General features: G+C 40.5%; 1 protein-coding gene across 2 annotated transcripts in view; it reads right to left on the reverse strand.

The window, feature by feature from the left end:
• ESYT2 (extended synaptotagmin 2) overlaps positions 1 to 17,138 on the reverse strand; it is an 88,839-nt gene that overhangs the window by 29,724 nt on the left and 41,977 nt on the right. For both annotated transcript variants that reach the window (XM_046669072.1, XM_046669071.1), the window contains exons 5-9: positions 14,416 to 14,488; positions 14,086 to 14,175; positions 7,404 to 7,459; positions 2,787 to 2,907; positions 66 to 242 (exon numbers count right to left, since the gene is read on the reverse strand). In XM_046669072.1, coding sequence (XP_046525028.1) covers positions 66 to 242; positions 2,787 to 2,907; positions 7,404 to 7,459; positions 14,086 to 14,175; positions 14,416 to 14,488 — 517 coding nt within the window. The remainder of the gene's footprint in view (positions 1 to 65; positions 243 to 2,786; positions 2,908 to 7,403; positions 7,460 to 14,085; positions 14,176 to 14,415; positions 14,489 to 17,138) is intronic.

Below are 17,138 nucleotides of genomic sequence, written 5' to 3' on the forward strand. Positions count from 1 at the left end.
GCCACGTGACAGGAGTGGAATTAAAGAGTGTGGGCGCCCAGTTGACATGACTGGGCACACCTTACCTCGTATACCTCGTTCCACTTTGGACTGAGGTTCTCTTTGATGACCTTGCTTTGGAAGATTTGGTTGCCAACTCGAATTACTCCATAGGGGTCTGACTTTCCTTTGACAAGTCCCTTCAGATAAGTATCTTTCCCCTGAAGATCCTGAGCTTCAATAAAATGGATCCTTAGAACACCCTGAAAAGGAGAACATACATGAAGACTGTTCATGGGTTCCTGTGACAGACACGGAGGGATGGCTGTGTGCTGCCCCTCCTAAAAATAAGGTGCAGAGGGAACAAAACAAAGACCCTCTTCTCATGCAGCAAAGAAGAAAGTGACCATGGAGCACATCTGAGGCCATGCTAAGGAAACACGGAAGCAGGGCAAGAGGACAGCATCCAAGGGGCACTGCTTAGACCGGAGACCAGAGGTGGGAAGAGAGCAAGGCATGAGCCACTGACCCCTCCAGAGACTTCTCCTGGCAGAGATTGCAGAGCAACCCGGGGCTCCAGGAGCCCAAGGAGCCAGGCTCTGGCGAGTGGAGGTCAGATTACACAGGGCCTCGTGGGTCACCAAACAATCTTGTTTTGCTACTACAGTGAGTGATAACTAACATTACAGGAGGTATCAGACCCGTTAATAAGCCCTTGATATGCAATGATTACTTCATTTAATTGTTAGAACAATCCTAGGAAATACTGTCATTAAAATTATTTTATAGATAGGAAAAAACCTTGAAATACCTACTACTGATAGACTTTAAATACAGTTCTCTTTTCCCAGAATGTTGTTTAATTGATAAAATAAAAATATTCACTCCTATTTCTTTCAAAGCAAACAAAGGTGGCTAAGTTACCTTTCGGTAGGGTGGCATTCTCCCCCATAACCTTTTTAAAAAATTACTGTGCGACATTCCTAACCCAATCAGCATACGAAGATAGGCATTTTTACAGAAAAATACACTTTTAAAAACTCAAACAAAATTTCCTGTTTACAATTTCATGTCTAAAGTTTAGATAATCTGGCAACATATTTAAGCATCATCCATTATTAACCACCACATGGTTAAGTAAGACTGGATCTGGGAAGGCTGAGACGCTCACCCGCACTCAAGAATAAAAAGCCTAAGTGGCAAAGGAGCACGAGGATTTCTGCATGGAAAGGAATTCCTGCATTTTCAGAGATGAAGATCAGCAGACAAGGAAAAAGACATCCTTTTCTCATATGTAGTGCTTCACTAAACCTGCTAAATGCCAACAATATAACTGGGCGTCAATTAAATGGAGTGCTGTTACTTTTAAAAAATACAGTTATGCGTCTCCTGACGAAGGGGATACACTCTGAGAAAAGTGTCGTCAGAAGATGTCAGGGTTGTGCTAACATCATAGTACAGTCTACCACACAGCTAGGTCACATGGTACCAATCCTATGAGATCACCATTTACATGCAGTCCCTGACTGTCTAAGAATGCTCAAACACATTTACTGATTTGTGCACTCATACTGGAATCTAAATTTTTGTTGTTGTTGTTGTTAATGATTGGCACCTGAGCTAACATCTGTTGTCCCCAAGGCCCTCCAGTACAGAGTTGTATATTCTAGTTGTAGGTCCTTCTGGTGGTGCTGTGTGGGACGCTGCCTCAGCATGGCCTGATGAGCAGTGCCATGTCCGCACTCAGGATCTGAAACAGCGAAACCCTGGGCAGCCGAAGTGGAGGACGTGAACTTAAACCACTCGGCCCCAGGGCCAGCCCCTGGGATCTAATTTAACTAGAGAAAGTATCAGGCCTCGGAAAAGTTGTCTACTTCGACTTCAGGAAACAAACTAAAAATACCACCACTCCCACTGAATAGGACCAACTCAACACTTTTGTTTTGGTTACTTAACTGTAACCTATCCTGTGTGCATCAGTGTCATGCTCACTACAGACAGAGTCCAAAGTCAGACAAGACTAGAGGGATGTGGGTCAAGTACAGAGTGGGAAAAGCTCTCATATACCTGTGAGGGGCTGTCTACCCCAAGTACCTCCTTCGCTAGCCTGTCCTTGACTGGCCAGTTCTCATAGTCTTTAGTCGAGTTTACTTATTTACTCGAATGAAGGTGATTCCAGTATCTGTGACCCAACTCTGTGTGACAGGTATCACCTCCAATTTACAGATGAAGAAACTGAGGCCCAGACGTGCCAATTAATATGTCCAGAAGTGGAGCTGTGGCTCAACCCCAGGCTGTGGCTCAGATACAGCTCCGTCCCTTCCTCCCACCCAGGGTAACTGTAGTACCAGCATCGCTTCTGCCACGCTGCTCATTAAATGACTCCAGAGATAAGCATATTCTCACATCTGAGAGAAAACCTGCACCAGTCCTTAGACAAAGTCCCCATTGCTTAGACTAAGCAGTCACATTTTGATAACACAAGTAACATGTGCTTTGTGATAACTAAATTATCACAGTGTCCTTTATGACTTGCAATAGCATGTGCAGAATTAAATCTCTATTAGCACCTTTGAGGTTCACAGCTGAGGTTTAAGAACTGATCTGAAGTCTTTGTGAAAGCTTTCAGGTCAGACACTCATTAGCCAACCTCTTAAGGAGTGTGGCAGGAGAAACTACCTTTACTGCATCAAGATCCATGTGGCAAGGTCACTGTTAGGAGAAATACAAGAAGTTACAACACCCAGTGTGTGCAAAGGTCCTCCATATCTACTTGTAAGGGCTGAGGGCGGCTAAGACATGCTTACCTTTGGTATAGGAAACCGCAGCTGAGCTATTTGAATTTCACTGACAAGAGGAACGGTGATTCGATTGGGAAGCACCAGATAATTTGATATTATATCCAAAATGATAGTATCTGATAAACCACTGTGAGGTAAGAGGTAAAAAGAACAAACCAACTATCAGACACATCAATGCTAGTTGTCGCTTTAACAGTAAACTCACCACAAACACAACACAACATCCCATTTACAGGGTTGGAGTTGTCTAATTTCTCCAACACAATATTTAAAACCAGCAGTTCAACGCTTTAGCTACAATACTGCTATGGTGACTATTATGTAGCATTTATTCTGAGAACACAAGGCAACATTCTGGCGACATTTCATAATGTCCTAAATAACATTTCATACATTCCTATGTAACATTATCATTGATTTAATAATGACTAACTTACATTTTATTAACTTTCTTTTTTAATATGCAATATTTCAAATATCCATAAAAGTCCAGAGAATACTCTAACAAACAGCCATTTACTCATTCCATGTTTATTACATTAAATTTCTCTCTTGCTATATATGCATGGGTACATATGCATTATATTCCCCCCAATGAGGTAAAAGAAGTTTACTTTCAGCTTATTCTCTCTTCACTTTATTTGGGTACTGAATACTATAATAATTTTGAAATACTATATACCACTACACAGAACTCAGTAATAAGAATAAAATTGTGGAGGATAAAGAAACACAAATGTACTTTTAATATATATTTTTTGCCTATTCTTTGGGGTAAATGTGAGAATTAAGTAACAGGTATGTGACAACACTTCTGAAAGCATACATAAATGAAGTTTCATTGCTATAGAAGACACCTTTAAGCAGAAGTGCAAAGTTTTAAAAGAATTCTACTTCTTGCCAGTACTTCTCAGACGTTAAAATTATTAACATACATGAAGTAACTGTACATATAAAAATATCCACTGGGACAGCACTATCGTTCAATGAGTAGTAACTGAGCATTCACTGTAAGTTGGGTGTCCAAATGCAACGACAAGATATGGGACCTGACCTCAGAACCTGGGGGAAAAAAAAGAAAAACCCAACTCCACAGACAACACTACTTTACTTGTGAATAGGTCAGTTAATTAGATGTTAATGCTCCAAAGAGACTCAGAGGGTTTAAGCTGGCAGACAGTGGATATATGTTCATAAAGTAGAGGTATGAGGTGGTCCTTCAAAGCTTCAATATCAAGCACATTCTTACTTTCGGCATTTTCCACCCAAAATACCAGTTTTATTTGTATAGAAAAATCTGTTGAAACAGGAATCCCCTCACCGAGGACATAAATGTTTTCAAGAATCCCTTAGCTGCAATGGTGGTAGGTCAATGGCCTTGCCACTCACCTTCACACCATGCAGGCTCTGGCTCGACACCTACAAACCAGCAGAAGGCCCACCCGGGTGCCCCCCACACTCGCCTTTCATCCTGTCACACATTCAGCCTCCTCCTGACTTGTCATGGCTGCAGCTGCTCCCGAGCACTCACTGGAGCCTCCCCACTTAGCTGGCCACCCTGCTTGTCCTGACTGCTGCCGCGGTCTCATCACACAGGAGCGGCTTCCTACTGCGGCTGATCCTCTCTGTGCTTCGGAACACCATCCCTATTCATCATGTTAGCTCTGGTTCTGTCATAATTCTCATCTCTTCTTACACCTTCAACACTCAGTTTAGGGCTCTTCAGTGGAAAATAGTAGGGATAGCTGAAATTTATGGTAAACTGAAGTAATTCAGGCATTATTGCCACTTTATAATACCTTGAGTTCTGTTTTCTAACCACCAAATACAGCATGTAGATGTTCATTTTATAAAGCTAGGGGCAAGATTTCATGTTAGGTTCAAAATTATTAAATATTTACTTTTATAACATAAGGCTTGCCATAGCTTTCACTCGAAGAAAGTCTCTGAGTGAAAAATAGTACCCTAAATTTTATGTTAAGTATGTATGTATATATTACATAAAATTTATATAAATATAAAATGTCAATTTTATAAAATTTACATAATTAAATATAAATTATGTCATATAAAATACATAATTTCATTTAAAACGGATATTTTTACATATCCCTTTTATGCCATAGCCTTGTTTTTGAGTGGTGTGTGTATTTTTCCCTCTATATTTCTAAAATATACACAAGTGTATATATATATTTTTTGAGGTAACACTGGTTTATAACATTATATAAATTTCAGGTGTACATCATTATATTTAGACTTCTGTATACACTACATCATGTTCACCACCAAAAGTCTAGTTTCCATCTGTCACTGTATAAACGTCCCTTTTTACTCCTTTTGCCCCCCTCACCTCCCTTGCCCTCTGGTAACCACCAATCTGTTCTCTGTATCTATGTTTGTTTGCTGTTGTTTATATGAGTATATCTTTTTAATGATATATATAATTCTATATATGTCGAATATATATTTTATATATTATGTATATAAAATCTATATATAAAACAATAGCTAGAAGCTATTACTATATAAAAAGAATCTGCCTACATACAAACATCATTAAATAGAATGGAGCTACATACGTATGTGTATGCATGTATGTATGTTATCTCCATGTGTATATGCATATGTGTATGTGTGTATCTCCGTTTTATAAATGACTTGGGCTGACTTCCTGAGCTGCAGGCTTGCTGAGGGCAGAACATGCCCTCTGGCTCACCCTTTAAGGGTGCTAACACAACGCTATTTACAGAGTAGACTTCCACAACCCTATGTCTATTTCAGTCCTCCCGTGATATTAAAGGGAGGAATGTAGAACAAATACTTTTTCTTACCCTAAATGACAACAGAGATTTGTCCAGTATCCATTCCCCCTACTTCTGTGAAAGTTCTTCCTTTGGGGGACCCCCATTCACTGGGGTTTGTTCAAGCATTTCTCTGCCTTCTCAAGTGGTGAGCATAAGACCCAAACCTGATCATCAGAATCACAGGAATTTGTCCAGGATGGGTGGACAACCAGAATTCAACCCTCGAACTTCTGCTGGAACTAGTGGAAACGGTTCTTTTTTGACTAAGGTTGCTAAGCTTACAGAAGAGAAGCTAGAAACTGCTAGTTCATAGCAAAACCCTGCCTGAAAACAAAGCCACACAGAGAAAAGCAGAGCCAAGAGCTGGACAGTCATTTAACACCAACACCTGTCTGTGTCTGAAGTCACCCAGTGACAGGAGGCAGGAGTGAGCCACTGGACTGTGAGCTCCATGAGAGTGGGTGTGTGGCTGTTGTGTTCACAGTCGCACCCCAGCACTAAGAACTGTCCCGGCTCATAGCAGGCAATCAATACCTATCTGTTGGATGAATGAATAAACTGTCTTTAAAAAACAGTATTTATTTACTCACTTATTTAAGACCACTTGAGTTGCGTTTGTTGTTTGCAACCAAGAACTCTAATGAACACTTTAACAAATCTTTTTTTAAATTGTCCTTTCTTTCCAAAGATCTTTTAAAGATAACAGTATTTTTCTATATCCAGTAAACCACAGTACCTAAGAAAGACTTTTATTATTATGAACATGCCTTAATTTATTAAAGTCCTAATTTTTCCCTGATAATGAAACAAAGTTCTTTCTAATGGCCATTTCAGGGGCATAAACAAATACATAGGAATAGGAAAAACAGACCGAAACGAAGGCTTTCATAATTTAATTTCTAAGCTATTTTAGGGGAAAAAAAAATTCACAAATTAGCAAAGTACCCACTAGAAACATATGTAACTTTAACCAGTAAGTAGTTATATTTTAACCTTTGAATACAATAGTAAAACCAGCAAAAGCAGGTTTTGAGGCTGTAGTCTCAGACTGACGCTTGGAAGTGACTCAGGTTTTCCACAGTCACCATCCACCATGTGAGGGGGATTGTGACACAAGTAGGAAGATCTCACTTCTCTCACAGTAGGGATGCGCTCTAATGTTTTCATATGCTTATTGTGGGAAACCGTGCTCATGTTTTAGATACTAGATTGGTCCAGGGGAATGAAGGACTCCCCTCATGTGCTGCAGGGACTTCGGGCTTCTCACCTTGCCCACCCAGACTCCTGGAGCCATCCCACACATTCTTAGGCCCAGAACTGGCATCCACCCTCCAAGGAGGAGTGGCTACAGGCACAAAAGGCAGAAGGGGGAGGGGGTAGCAAAACTTGAAAAGAACCCAGAGAGGGCTAGTTTCGAAACATATATTCGCTTTTCAAGCTTATTTTTCTGGAAAAATAATAAATACCAAATTTAAAAATTAATTTAGATACTAAAAGGCTGTTACTTTTCTAAAATAACAAAACTCAAAAACACGCCTCATGTTGAATGAAAGTAAAATGAAAGGCGAGTGACTCAGTCTAAAGTCCTAAAACCACTCTACTCTAGCTCATTTGGATCCCAGCAGTCTCAGGCAGGTTATGAGAACAGAGCCCACGACAGTCTCTCATTCGAGTCTCATATGAGAGCCTGCTGGGAAGGCACAGATTCCGCCTGGTAGAGACAGGCCTTAACAGTTCTGTGTAGTTTTCATAACAGTGTAAATGCACATTACAACACCATCAACAAGCTGACCATAGGACATGACATAATACTTACTTCAGTCCAGGGATGTCAAGAAGATTAGTCAGTCCTGTCCAGTTAATTTCTACAAGCTGTGTTAAAAAAAGGGCAAAAACACGAAGTATCAAAATTACTTCCAGTTATCAAATCAGATCATACAGGTTTGTTTCTTTATAAACAAAATGGGTCAGTACATAACACTGCCCCACACCTTGTATTTCACTTTGTAAAAATCAAGGTCATCGTCCTGTGCTGGCATTTAGACATCCACCTCTGTTTTTGCTTTGTTTTTTGTAATGTCATAGTTTTCACCAGTAAAATCATATAATAATTTACATACCCATCCTCCTATTGATGGCCACTTGGAATATTTATAATTTCTCTTTTATTATAAGTAATGATTCAGTAAATATCTTTTTACATGCCATGTCCTGGTATGCACATGCAGACCAGTATTCAAAAAGTAGAAGTTATGGTCGAAGATAAACGTTCACTTTTTATGTTGATAGATACCACCTAATTGCTCTAAAAAAATACTGTACCAATTTATATCCCACCAAAAGTGCATGAAAATGTTCTTTCTTTATACCTTCACCAAATATAGATATTAAAAATCAGTTCATCTGGCAGTTAAAAAATGGTATTTTATCAGTTTCAATTTGTATTTTCCTGACATTAGTGAACATGTTCCACCCACTCATTCAACATTTATAATTTTTTTTGTTCATTTTTTCAGTGGGTATTTATCTTAGAATAATTCTTAAATAGTTGGCTAAGATTCCATTAAGTGGATGTGGACGGGTAAAAACCATTGATTAGAAACCCTGTTTTCCTATCAAAATGCATATTACACATAACAAAATTACCTGTGCATTATATTTGTAGAATAAATGCTAGGAGAAATTGCATGATCTCAATAACCTATATAGCAACCGCTCAAATCTCTTTGAGAGGTAGATGGTTTATAAATAAATATGAATTAGAAGAGTCAAGATCCTTTTAGGTAGACCACAACTAAAAAGCAACAATTTAAAAAAGTCCCAAAAGAGCAAGACTTTTTGGTCTAAGAGAAATGAGACATAAATTTGCATTGCAAATATCAATAGGCCCTTTAAAAGAACAGGCCTAGAAGCAATGACAACCCAGGGGCAATCAGCACTCCCTAGCACCCTGACTATGATCTCTAAACACATTTTTCACTCAAAGTAACCAGGGATTTTGAAGAAACAGCTGATTCCAGGCCTGGGGCAAAAACTATTAAGATGAGCCTGGGGGATCTTGTTGAATCAGAAAGCTTAAGGAAACACTCAAAGATTAATGAGAGGCCCTGTCAAAGGGCAGGTCACCTGGAAGGGACTCAAAGATTATGGAACTCTTCAAGGATAGAGGGCTGGCTCAGATGATTCTTGTCAAAATGATGCGATACATTTAAATGCTACCCAAGGTCAAAGAAAGAAAACACCAGGGAGGCAAAGGCAGAATTTTTGGAAGGACAGGACTCAGCTGGGCTTGAAAAGAGGAGATCTGAATGTAAGAAAGAAGGCTCCAGGAGAAGGGGGCCCACGTCTAAGGCCCTGACACAGGAGCTGGCATGTCTCTGAGCACAGGGGAGGCTGGGGACCAGGAAGCAACGAGAGTGGATAGAGCAGGAGGCAGCAAGAGAGAAAAAAAAGTGTGACTGTGAAAACGAGTATGAGTGAGTGAGAATGTGTGAATGTGAGGACGAGTATGAAGGTGTGAGGGAATGAGCGTGAGAGAACAAGTGTGTGTGAGAATGAGTGTGAGTGAATGTGAGAATGTGTATGAGAACAAGTGTGTATGTGTGAGAGTAAGTGAATGTATGACCACAAGTGTGTAAAGTGTATGAGTGTGAGAATGCGTATGAGTGAGAGAATGAGCGTGTGTGTGTGAGAGAGAGAGGTGTGAAAACTCAGTCTGCAAAGTCTGCACAGGGACACAGGGAGGAACACCTGAGAAGGGAAAGGATAAGCCACAGCTTTGGAAAAGCCACTAAAGTTAGTACCGCTCACGCCCCCCTCAACCACCCCATCTGGATGACTAAAGTCTCTGCTCTGGGAAACTGAAGAGCTAGTGAAAGGTGTCCAGAGGACAGGAAATCACCTCTGTGGGCTGCTACAGCTCTTCTATAAGAAACGGAAGGAGTAATGTGGTCACCTTTCAAGTGGGCTGTGAACATATCCATGCATTTCATGAAAAGCACAGATATGCCCTTCTCTCTGCGTTTCCATAATGCACTGTGTGATGGATGTAGTAAAATTTATAGTTCAACAACAGCAACTGTTTATACCAGCACTTGCTACATGCTGGGTATCCTAAGTGCATTAAGTTCCATGGGTACAGAATATAATCACCTGGGAGGTCTGGTAAAAATACAGACTTGTGGCTTCCACCCTTTTCCAGAGTTTTTGAATTAGTCAATTTGGGCTGGTGGTAAAGGTCAAGAGTGTTTTTATGTTTTAAAGCTCCTGGGACTTCCAGCTACCAACTGGGATGTAGAAAACTGGAAAGAGCATCACTCTTGAACACATGGGAGGGCGGAAGTGACAGGGCCACCAGCCTGCCTGAAACCCTTCCTTAAAGGCAGCTCCAAGGGGAGGACGAGGCCACTACAGGGCAGGTGAGATGACTCTAGCTAGATCCTAACTGCTAAAGACCAAGTGTGCGTGAGCCAAAATAAACCATTTGAAATCCACAGACACAGGGCACGTGTAATCCAATTGGTGAACCGAGCAGTATGTGGTCGCTGCAAACACGGGGGACCAGGGAGAACACTTCCTATAGGGGTGAGGCTGGTGAGGGGCAGCTGCTGCGAGAAAGACACAGCCCCACCTTCCACCATAAGGAACAGAAGCCACTGGGGAAGCAAGCACAGGGGAAGGCCCATTGCATCTGGTGGAGAGGAAAAGAAGAGAAAATACCCTCTATGCCTTGGGGAGGGTAGGACACAGTCACAGGCCCAGACCATTAGAGATCCCATAGTGCTGGGGGTGAGTGTGCAAACTCTCTCCTGCACAAGACCCACGAAAGACACAGGCAAAGAGAGGGTGTAGGGTTACTGAAAGAGCACCAGCCCCGAGACCCAGGACGGAAAGGATGACAGACAGCTCCCCTGTCCCCACCACTGGGGGTGGAGCAAGACAGTCCAAAATAATGAAAGATATCAAACCATAGATCCCAGAAACTCAGAAAACACCTGACAGGATAAATATCCCCAAAGCTTCCTGGTGGCTTCACGTGTGGTCTAAGTTTGGGATCCTCTTCAGTCTGTCTGCACAGTCCTGCCTCTCCACCTCACTGCTGCCTTTTACGCAGGGTTGTAGGAGTTGGTTTCTGGGAGCCTTAACAAACGCTGCAACTTTCCTACTCCTGGCTGGTCTGACCCAGCTGGGTAGGGAGAAGAAGGATGAAGGGAAGAGAGGAAGACTCCCTGCCTCTTGGGAGTGCTGTAAGCTATGTTTCTGGCATGTGGATTAAGGGACCAGAGGAAGCTGGTCTGAGAGAGAGAGAATGGAGCAAAGGCATCACAGGCATGGGTGGGAGACAGTCACAGTGGCTCTTGAATTCCTCATTCCAGTCTGTTCCTGACACTGAACTGCAACTCCTGCACAGATTTAATGAGATATCAATATACGCTATGTTTATTTTTAAGTAAAACCTTTCATTTTTTCCCTCCTTTGCCTAAGGTACTTCAATTGCTGGAGTCCTGGCTAACAGGATTCAATTTTTTCTCACAGTTACTCTAAAAGGAAGATGTTATTTCCATTTTACAGATGAAGAAAGATAATCCGCAGTTCAAAGACTCAGGAGGCATGTCCTCTGCTGGCTGGGAGGACCTCCTTAGCATAAACACACTCAGAGCAACTCAGACCATCTCCTGGAGAAGTTCTGGAAAAGACCTCCTGGCTTCACTCTAGTCTAATCCATACTCCTGGAACAGATCTAAAAAAGACCTAAGGATTCAGAAACACCATACGAGTGTGCATGCCAGAGGCAATTTAGCCTGAGTGTGGGGCCACCCATTCCCTGGGACACACCCAAGGGCAGACACTGACTTGTTCTGGTTCTTATCAGAATCTTCATCCAAGCTTTTGTCCTGGTTCTTACCAGAAGTTTCATCCAAGCTTTTGTGCTTACCAATACTTGATCTCTGGTGTCAGGACTCCACCAGAATGCTAAACCTACGTTAGGAAAATATTTAATTTCTTAAAAATCTGAGGACTTACTATGTGCCAGCTTGGTACTAAGTGTTTTACATCCACTGTTATTTAATCTTCACATTTAATCCTATGAGGGAGGTGTTAGTGTAATTCCCATGTTGCAGATGGGGAAACAGAGGCTTAGAGAAATTAAATAAGTTATTCAAACCACACAGTAAGAAGAGAAAGAACCAGGAGTGCAAAACCAGGTTTATGACACCCAAGACTGTCATTTAACCATCATATTATACTGTGCTCCAAAAGTTCATCACTTCAGAAATTTTTAGTTTAGTTTTTTTAACAAGGAGCACATTATCAAAACTAACCTAAACAAACCAACAAGCAGAAAAATAATGTGTAAATGTTTCCATAAGTGTCTGTGGCACTATGCTTCTAAATCATCCGAATAGTCAAAAACCATCAAAATCTTTATAGCTGTATTTTTCACTGCAGTGAGGAAGAATTACTTGGCAGTCAGCAGTGAATTCTATTCTCATATTTTCCAGTTGAAAGTAACTGAAAAAAATTCCCTTCTCTGAAGCATATGTTTAGTGACTTTACTCACCATATAAGGAAATGAATGATTCTGAACTTTTCAGACTCATCCTTCTTTTCTCAGCATTAACATTTCACTTGGAAGTTATTATTATAAGGTTACTTTTAAAGTAAATACACCTATGGGAGATCCATACTAAGGAAGAGTATTACTAACTTTGGAGGAAGATTTAAAGATTTGGATTTTGTTACATTCTGAACTGAAAAAAACCCCAGGCTTTTATTTTTTCTTTGAGGAAGATTAGCCCTGAGCTAACATCTGCTGTCAATTCTCCTCTTTTTGCTGAGGAAGCCTGGCCCCGAGCTAACATCTGTGCCCATCTTCCTCTACTTTACATGTGGGACGCCTGCCACAGCACGGCAAGCCGTGCATAGGTCTGCACCCGGGATCCGAACCAGCGAACCCCAGGCCACTGAAGCAGAATGTGCAAACTGAACTGCTGCACCCCTGGGCTGGCCCCAGGCTTTTTTTTTAAATTGTTAAAAATTCCCTATAAGTTAGAAGTACTTAGCAATTTGCTAAAGATTAGTTTTTTATACTCATTAATGAAGGAAGTTTCTTACACATACTGGCTTTTAAATAACTTGTATGTAAAAAAGAATCCATGAATTTAAAATCTTTTATGGATCTCTTCTTTCTCAAAATTTTAATATATTAAAATTTAACACAGAGGTTCCTTAATAGCTTTTGAATTTTACCATGTTTTGTGTAGTTAAAATACACTCAAAATAAGCCCATTATAAGCAAAAAAAGCAAATGAGAATAATAATTTTAGTGGCAATAGAAAGTGATGACAGTTAATTTTTCTTGTGTTTTTATACAAAAAAAAGGCCACCTGTAGTTTGGTTTAGACAAACACATACTTTAAAAACCCAAGAACAATAAATTGTATTAAGTTATTTGAATCAAATTATACAAACTAATATTCCCATTTTAAACTATACCTGATATTAATGGTACAAAAATGGCATATTGTGAAGAGACATTTGAGAAAAAGATGAATTGATCCATCAGACATTTACTCAAAGGTGTTGGGACAGACATAGTTGTGGCTTTCAAAGAGTTAATGAGAAGTGTGCTACACCCCACAGGACTATACGGGTGCCATGGGAGCAAGGAGGAAACCTGACCACCTGTGTCCCAGGAAAGGATAACACAAAGGCCTGACTGTAATTCTTCCCTGTGGCTGGAACTCAAGATGCTCATGGGGCAGTGCCAGGAAATGAGGCTGGAGAGACTCCACCTAGACCACGATGATTGTCTGCAAGTGAGAGACAACCTCTGGTGGGTCAGATTTCACCTTGGGAAGATACGCTGGTGGTGAAGTCTACTGAGGACAGGGCCAAGGCAGGAAGCCTATCAGAGATTGCAGAAGCCTAGGTGAGGAGCCTTGCAGGAAAGGAGCCACCAGGTGAGGGGGAGGAGGCTCGGTGAGGGGAGGAGCCTGGGAGGAGGAGCCCAGGGGGGGGGGGGGAGGAGGAGGAGGAGGAGGAGGAGTCAGGCAAGGGGAGGAGCCTAGGTGAAGGGGTGTCTATATAGGAATGACTAAAACAGATTAGACTCTCAGTTCCTGGTGAGTAAAACAACACTAAGACAGTATGTATCTACAGAGTTATGAGGATCAAATGAGCAAATATCTATAAATCATACTCAGTGATAGGTGCTGAATGGCAAGTTACAGCCTACAATTTTAAAAAAGTCTAGATTTTCAAATGTTCTGTAACAAATATACTATTTTTATAATCAAGAAGAAAAGTTGTCTACCAAAAGAGATGAACCCCCATTAAGGCACAAAAAGGTATGAAAACACTCATAGGATTCATGCATCAGAAAAGGAAAAAAGTGAGTTAAGGAGAGAACTCTTTCTGCACTTTATATACTCTTCGTTATGTACATATTCTTGTCAGTGAGTGGGAAGACAAGAACAAAATAAACATTGACTTACTGGCTTCCTAAGAAAGAAGACAGACAACGCTCCCACCAAGGGCATGTCTCCAATCAATGGTTCCAGGATCACCCGCATTGTGCCATGGATCTAAATTCAAACGGAAACCGAAACATGTAACAGAAAACAATTCCAGAAACCACTGACCGATGCAAAGAGGATGTAGGATTGTCTTAGCGACTTCTGAGCATTTGACTACAGGTTTTCCTCATGTATAACCTACAAACAAAAACTTAACTTCAAAGAAATTCTGAGTTAATAAAAACTTCACGATTTTTTTTGAATAGAGCACAGAAAATTTTAGAAGACAGAAGTGTAAAAAAACCTTACCTGTATACTTTGCACACCCGCTCTACAAAAATATCGCTTGATCTCCAAATCAATCTCACAATTTCCTACAAAACTAGCAAAGAAAGAGTTCTGGATTACATTCTCTTCATCACCACAGACCTGCAAGTATAAAATCTGAATAAAATGATATAAAGCAACCAAGACCAGAGTGGAGGCAAAGTCTTTTACTGCCAGGTTACAGCGTCACTGCCACCAGATGCGACACAGCCACACTGATGGGAGGCCTGCTGAGTGGGCTTAGGGCCCATTATAAATGTCACTTCCAAGGTGCAACTTCTGGAACAGGCTCTTGATGGAATGTAGTTTCCATGTGTTTTATAAACACTATGTTTGTTTAATATATAAAGTTTAGATTATATTTCATCACAAGTAAATTCTGTGCCCATGCTCCTCAGTCATGAAAAAACTATCAGTGCGCTACAGGGCTCTGTGATGTCAAAGGTTAGAAATGATGCACCTGTTTGGGGCATCAATTTTACTCAACGATTAAGTCATTTAAATTATTATTTTTTTAACTTTTGTTTAATTGCAGTAACATTGGATTACAACAATATATAGCTTTCAGATGTACACTGTAATATATTTCTAATTCTGTGTAGATTACATCATGTTCACCACCCAAAAACTAATTATAGTCCATCCCCTCACATGTGAGCTTAATCATCCCTTTTGCACCCCGCACCCTCCCCTTATGGTAACCACCAATCCAATCTCCATTGCTATGTGTGTGTTTATCGTTGTTTTTATCTTCTACCTATGAGTGAGATCATACGGTATTTGACTTTCTCCCTCTAACTTATTTCACTCAGCATAATACCCTCAAAGACCATCCATGTTGTCACAAATGGCCGGATTTCATCATTTCTTATGGCTGAGTAGTATTCCACTGTGTATAAATACCACATCTTCTTTATCCATTCGTCCCTTGATGGGCACCTAGGTTGCTTCCAAGTCTTGGCTATAGTGAATAATGCTGCAACGGACACAGGGGTGCAGGTATCTTTACGCCTTTGTGTTTTCAAGTTCTTTGAATAAACACCCAGCAGTGGGATAGCTGGATCGTATGGTAGATCTATTCTTAATTTTTTGAGGATACTCCATACTGCTTTCCATACTGGCTGTGCCAGTTTGCACTCCCAAGACATTTAAATTACTAATAAAAAACAAACATGAACATAGTGTGATGCTGAATGTAAGGCTTGCATCTATTTTTAATATGAATATGGAAGGTCAACTATATTTTGAGTGGGGTCTGTATGATTTGACTCCCACCCTCGATTCTGGAAGCAGGACATTGTGCTCCTGCCTGAGAATGTCTGGGGGCAGTTTGATAAATGCTGGAAAGAGAGTGTCTTAGCACATGAACAGAACACTAACAAAAAGCACCTAGGATGAAATTCTTCTGGTATTTATTGTCTTGGTGTTAAAGCAAATACCTACAGATTCTTCTCATCGAGCATGATTCTCTATCTAGTTGGTAAAATCACCAATACCCTGTTACAAAACTACCTCAAAATTTTCCCTTTCTTCACTCTAAGACTTGATCTTTTTTATTTCCTAATATCTTTCAATTACTCCTTCCCCATCTCTACTGCCCATTAGTTAAGGTCCTTGTCTGGAACATACAAAAAAAGTAGAATGCAGATTTTTTCTAGAGACATAAATATCTGAGCAGCATAATTTGCAAATGTTGATATGACTGCTAAATCCACAAAGGCCAGGCAGCATCTCCAAAATGGCGTCCAGGAGCTGACTCATCCAAATGCTCACTTAATGCGTATGAAATCTTCCCTCAGTGCTGGAACAAGAAAACAAGGTTTCCATCTTCATGATGCTCATGACCAGCCTGGTGGACAGTCCTTCTAGGGCACAGCTGAAGTGAAGACATAAGTGGGGCTTTCTCTTTTATTCTATTGATGCCAACAGTTTTTGCAGTAGTACCAACTATTTTAAAGATGCAGATTTTTCCATAATAGATCATTATAGACGTTCTATGCGCCTTTCTAAAATAAAGGTAATTGGTATCAACTCTGTACATTGACTATATTAACATACTTTACAAGCTCAAAGACATTATAAAATAAAATGATTCTTACTCAAGGATAAAAAAAAAGAAACACTCTGAGCTGTGTCCTAAGTCAACACATTTCAGCAGTCACTGCGTACAAAGCTGTGTTATTAGGTCACAGGGGATGCAGTAAGCATATCCAAATTGCCAACAACATTACTCTTGTGCTTTGGGGCCATTATTCAGTAAAATAAGGGTTACTTGAACACAAGCACTGTGATACTGTGACAGTCGATCTGTTAACTGAGTGGGCTACTAAGTAACTAATGGGTGGGTGGTATATGTAGCATGGATCCACTGGACAAAGGGATGACTCCTGTCCTGGGAGGGACAGCACAAGATTTCATCATGATACTCAGAATGACATGCAACTTAAAACTTATGAATGGTTTACTTCTGGAATTTTCCACTTAATATTTTTGGACCATAGTTGACCATGGGTAACTGAAACTATGGAAAGTGTAACTGCAGATAAGCAGGGACGAATGTTTCTCTTGAGACCTTGTTTTCAATTCTTTTGGGTGGATATCCAAAAGTGGAATTGCTGGGTCACACGGTAGTCCTATGTTTAATTTTCTGAGGGACCTCTATACTGCTTTCCACAGCAGCTGCACCATTTTACATTCCCACCAAC

Source organism: Equus quagga, chromosome 8 (assembly GCF_021613505.1).
Source record: "Equus quagga isolate Etosha38 chromosome 8, UCLA_HA_Equagga_1.0, whole genome shotgun sequence".
Classification (NCBI taxonomy): Eukaryota; Metazoa; Chordata; class Mammalia; order Perissodactyla; family Equidae; genus Equus; species Equus quagga.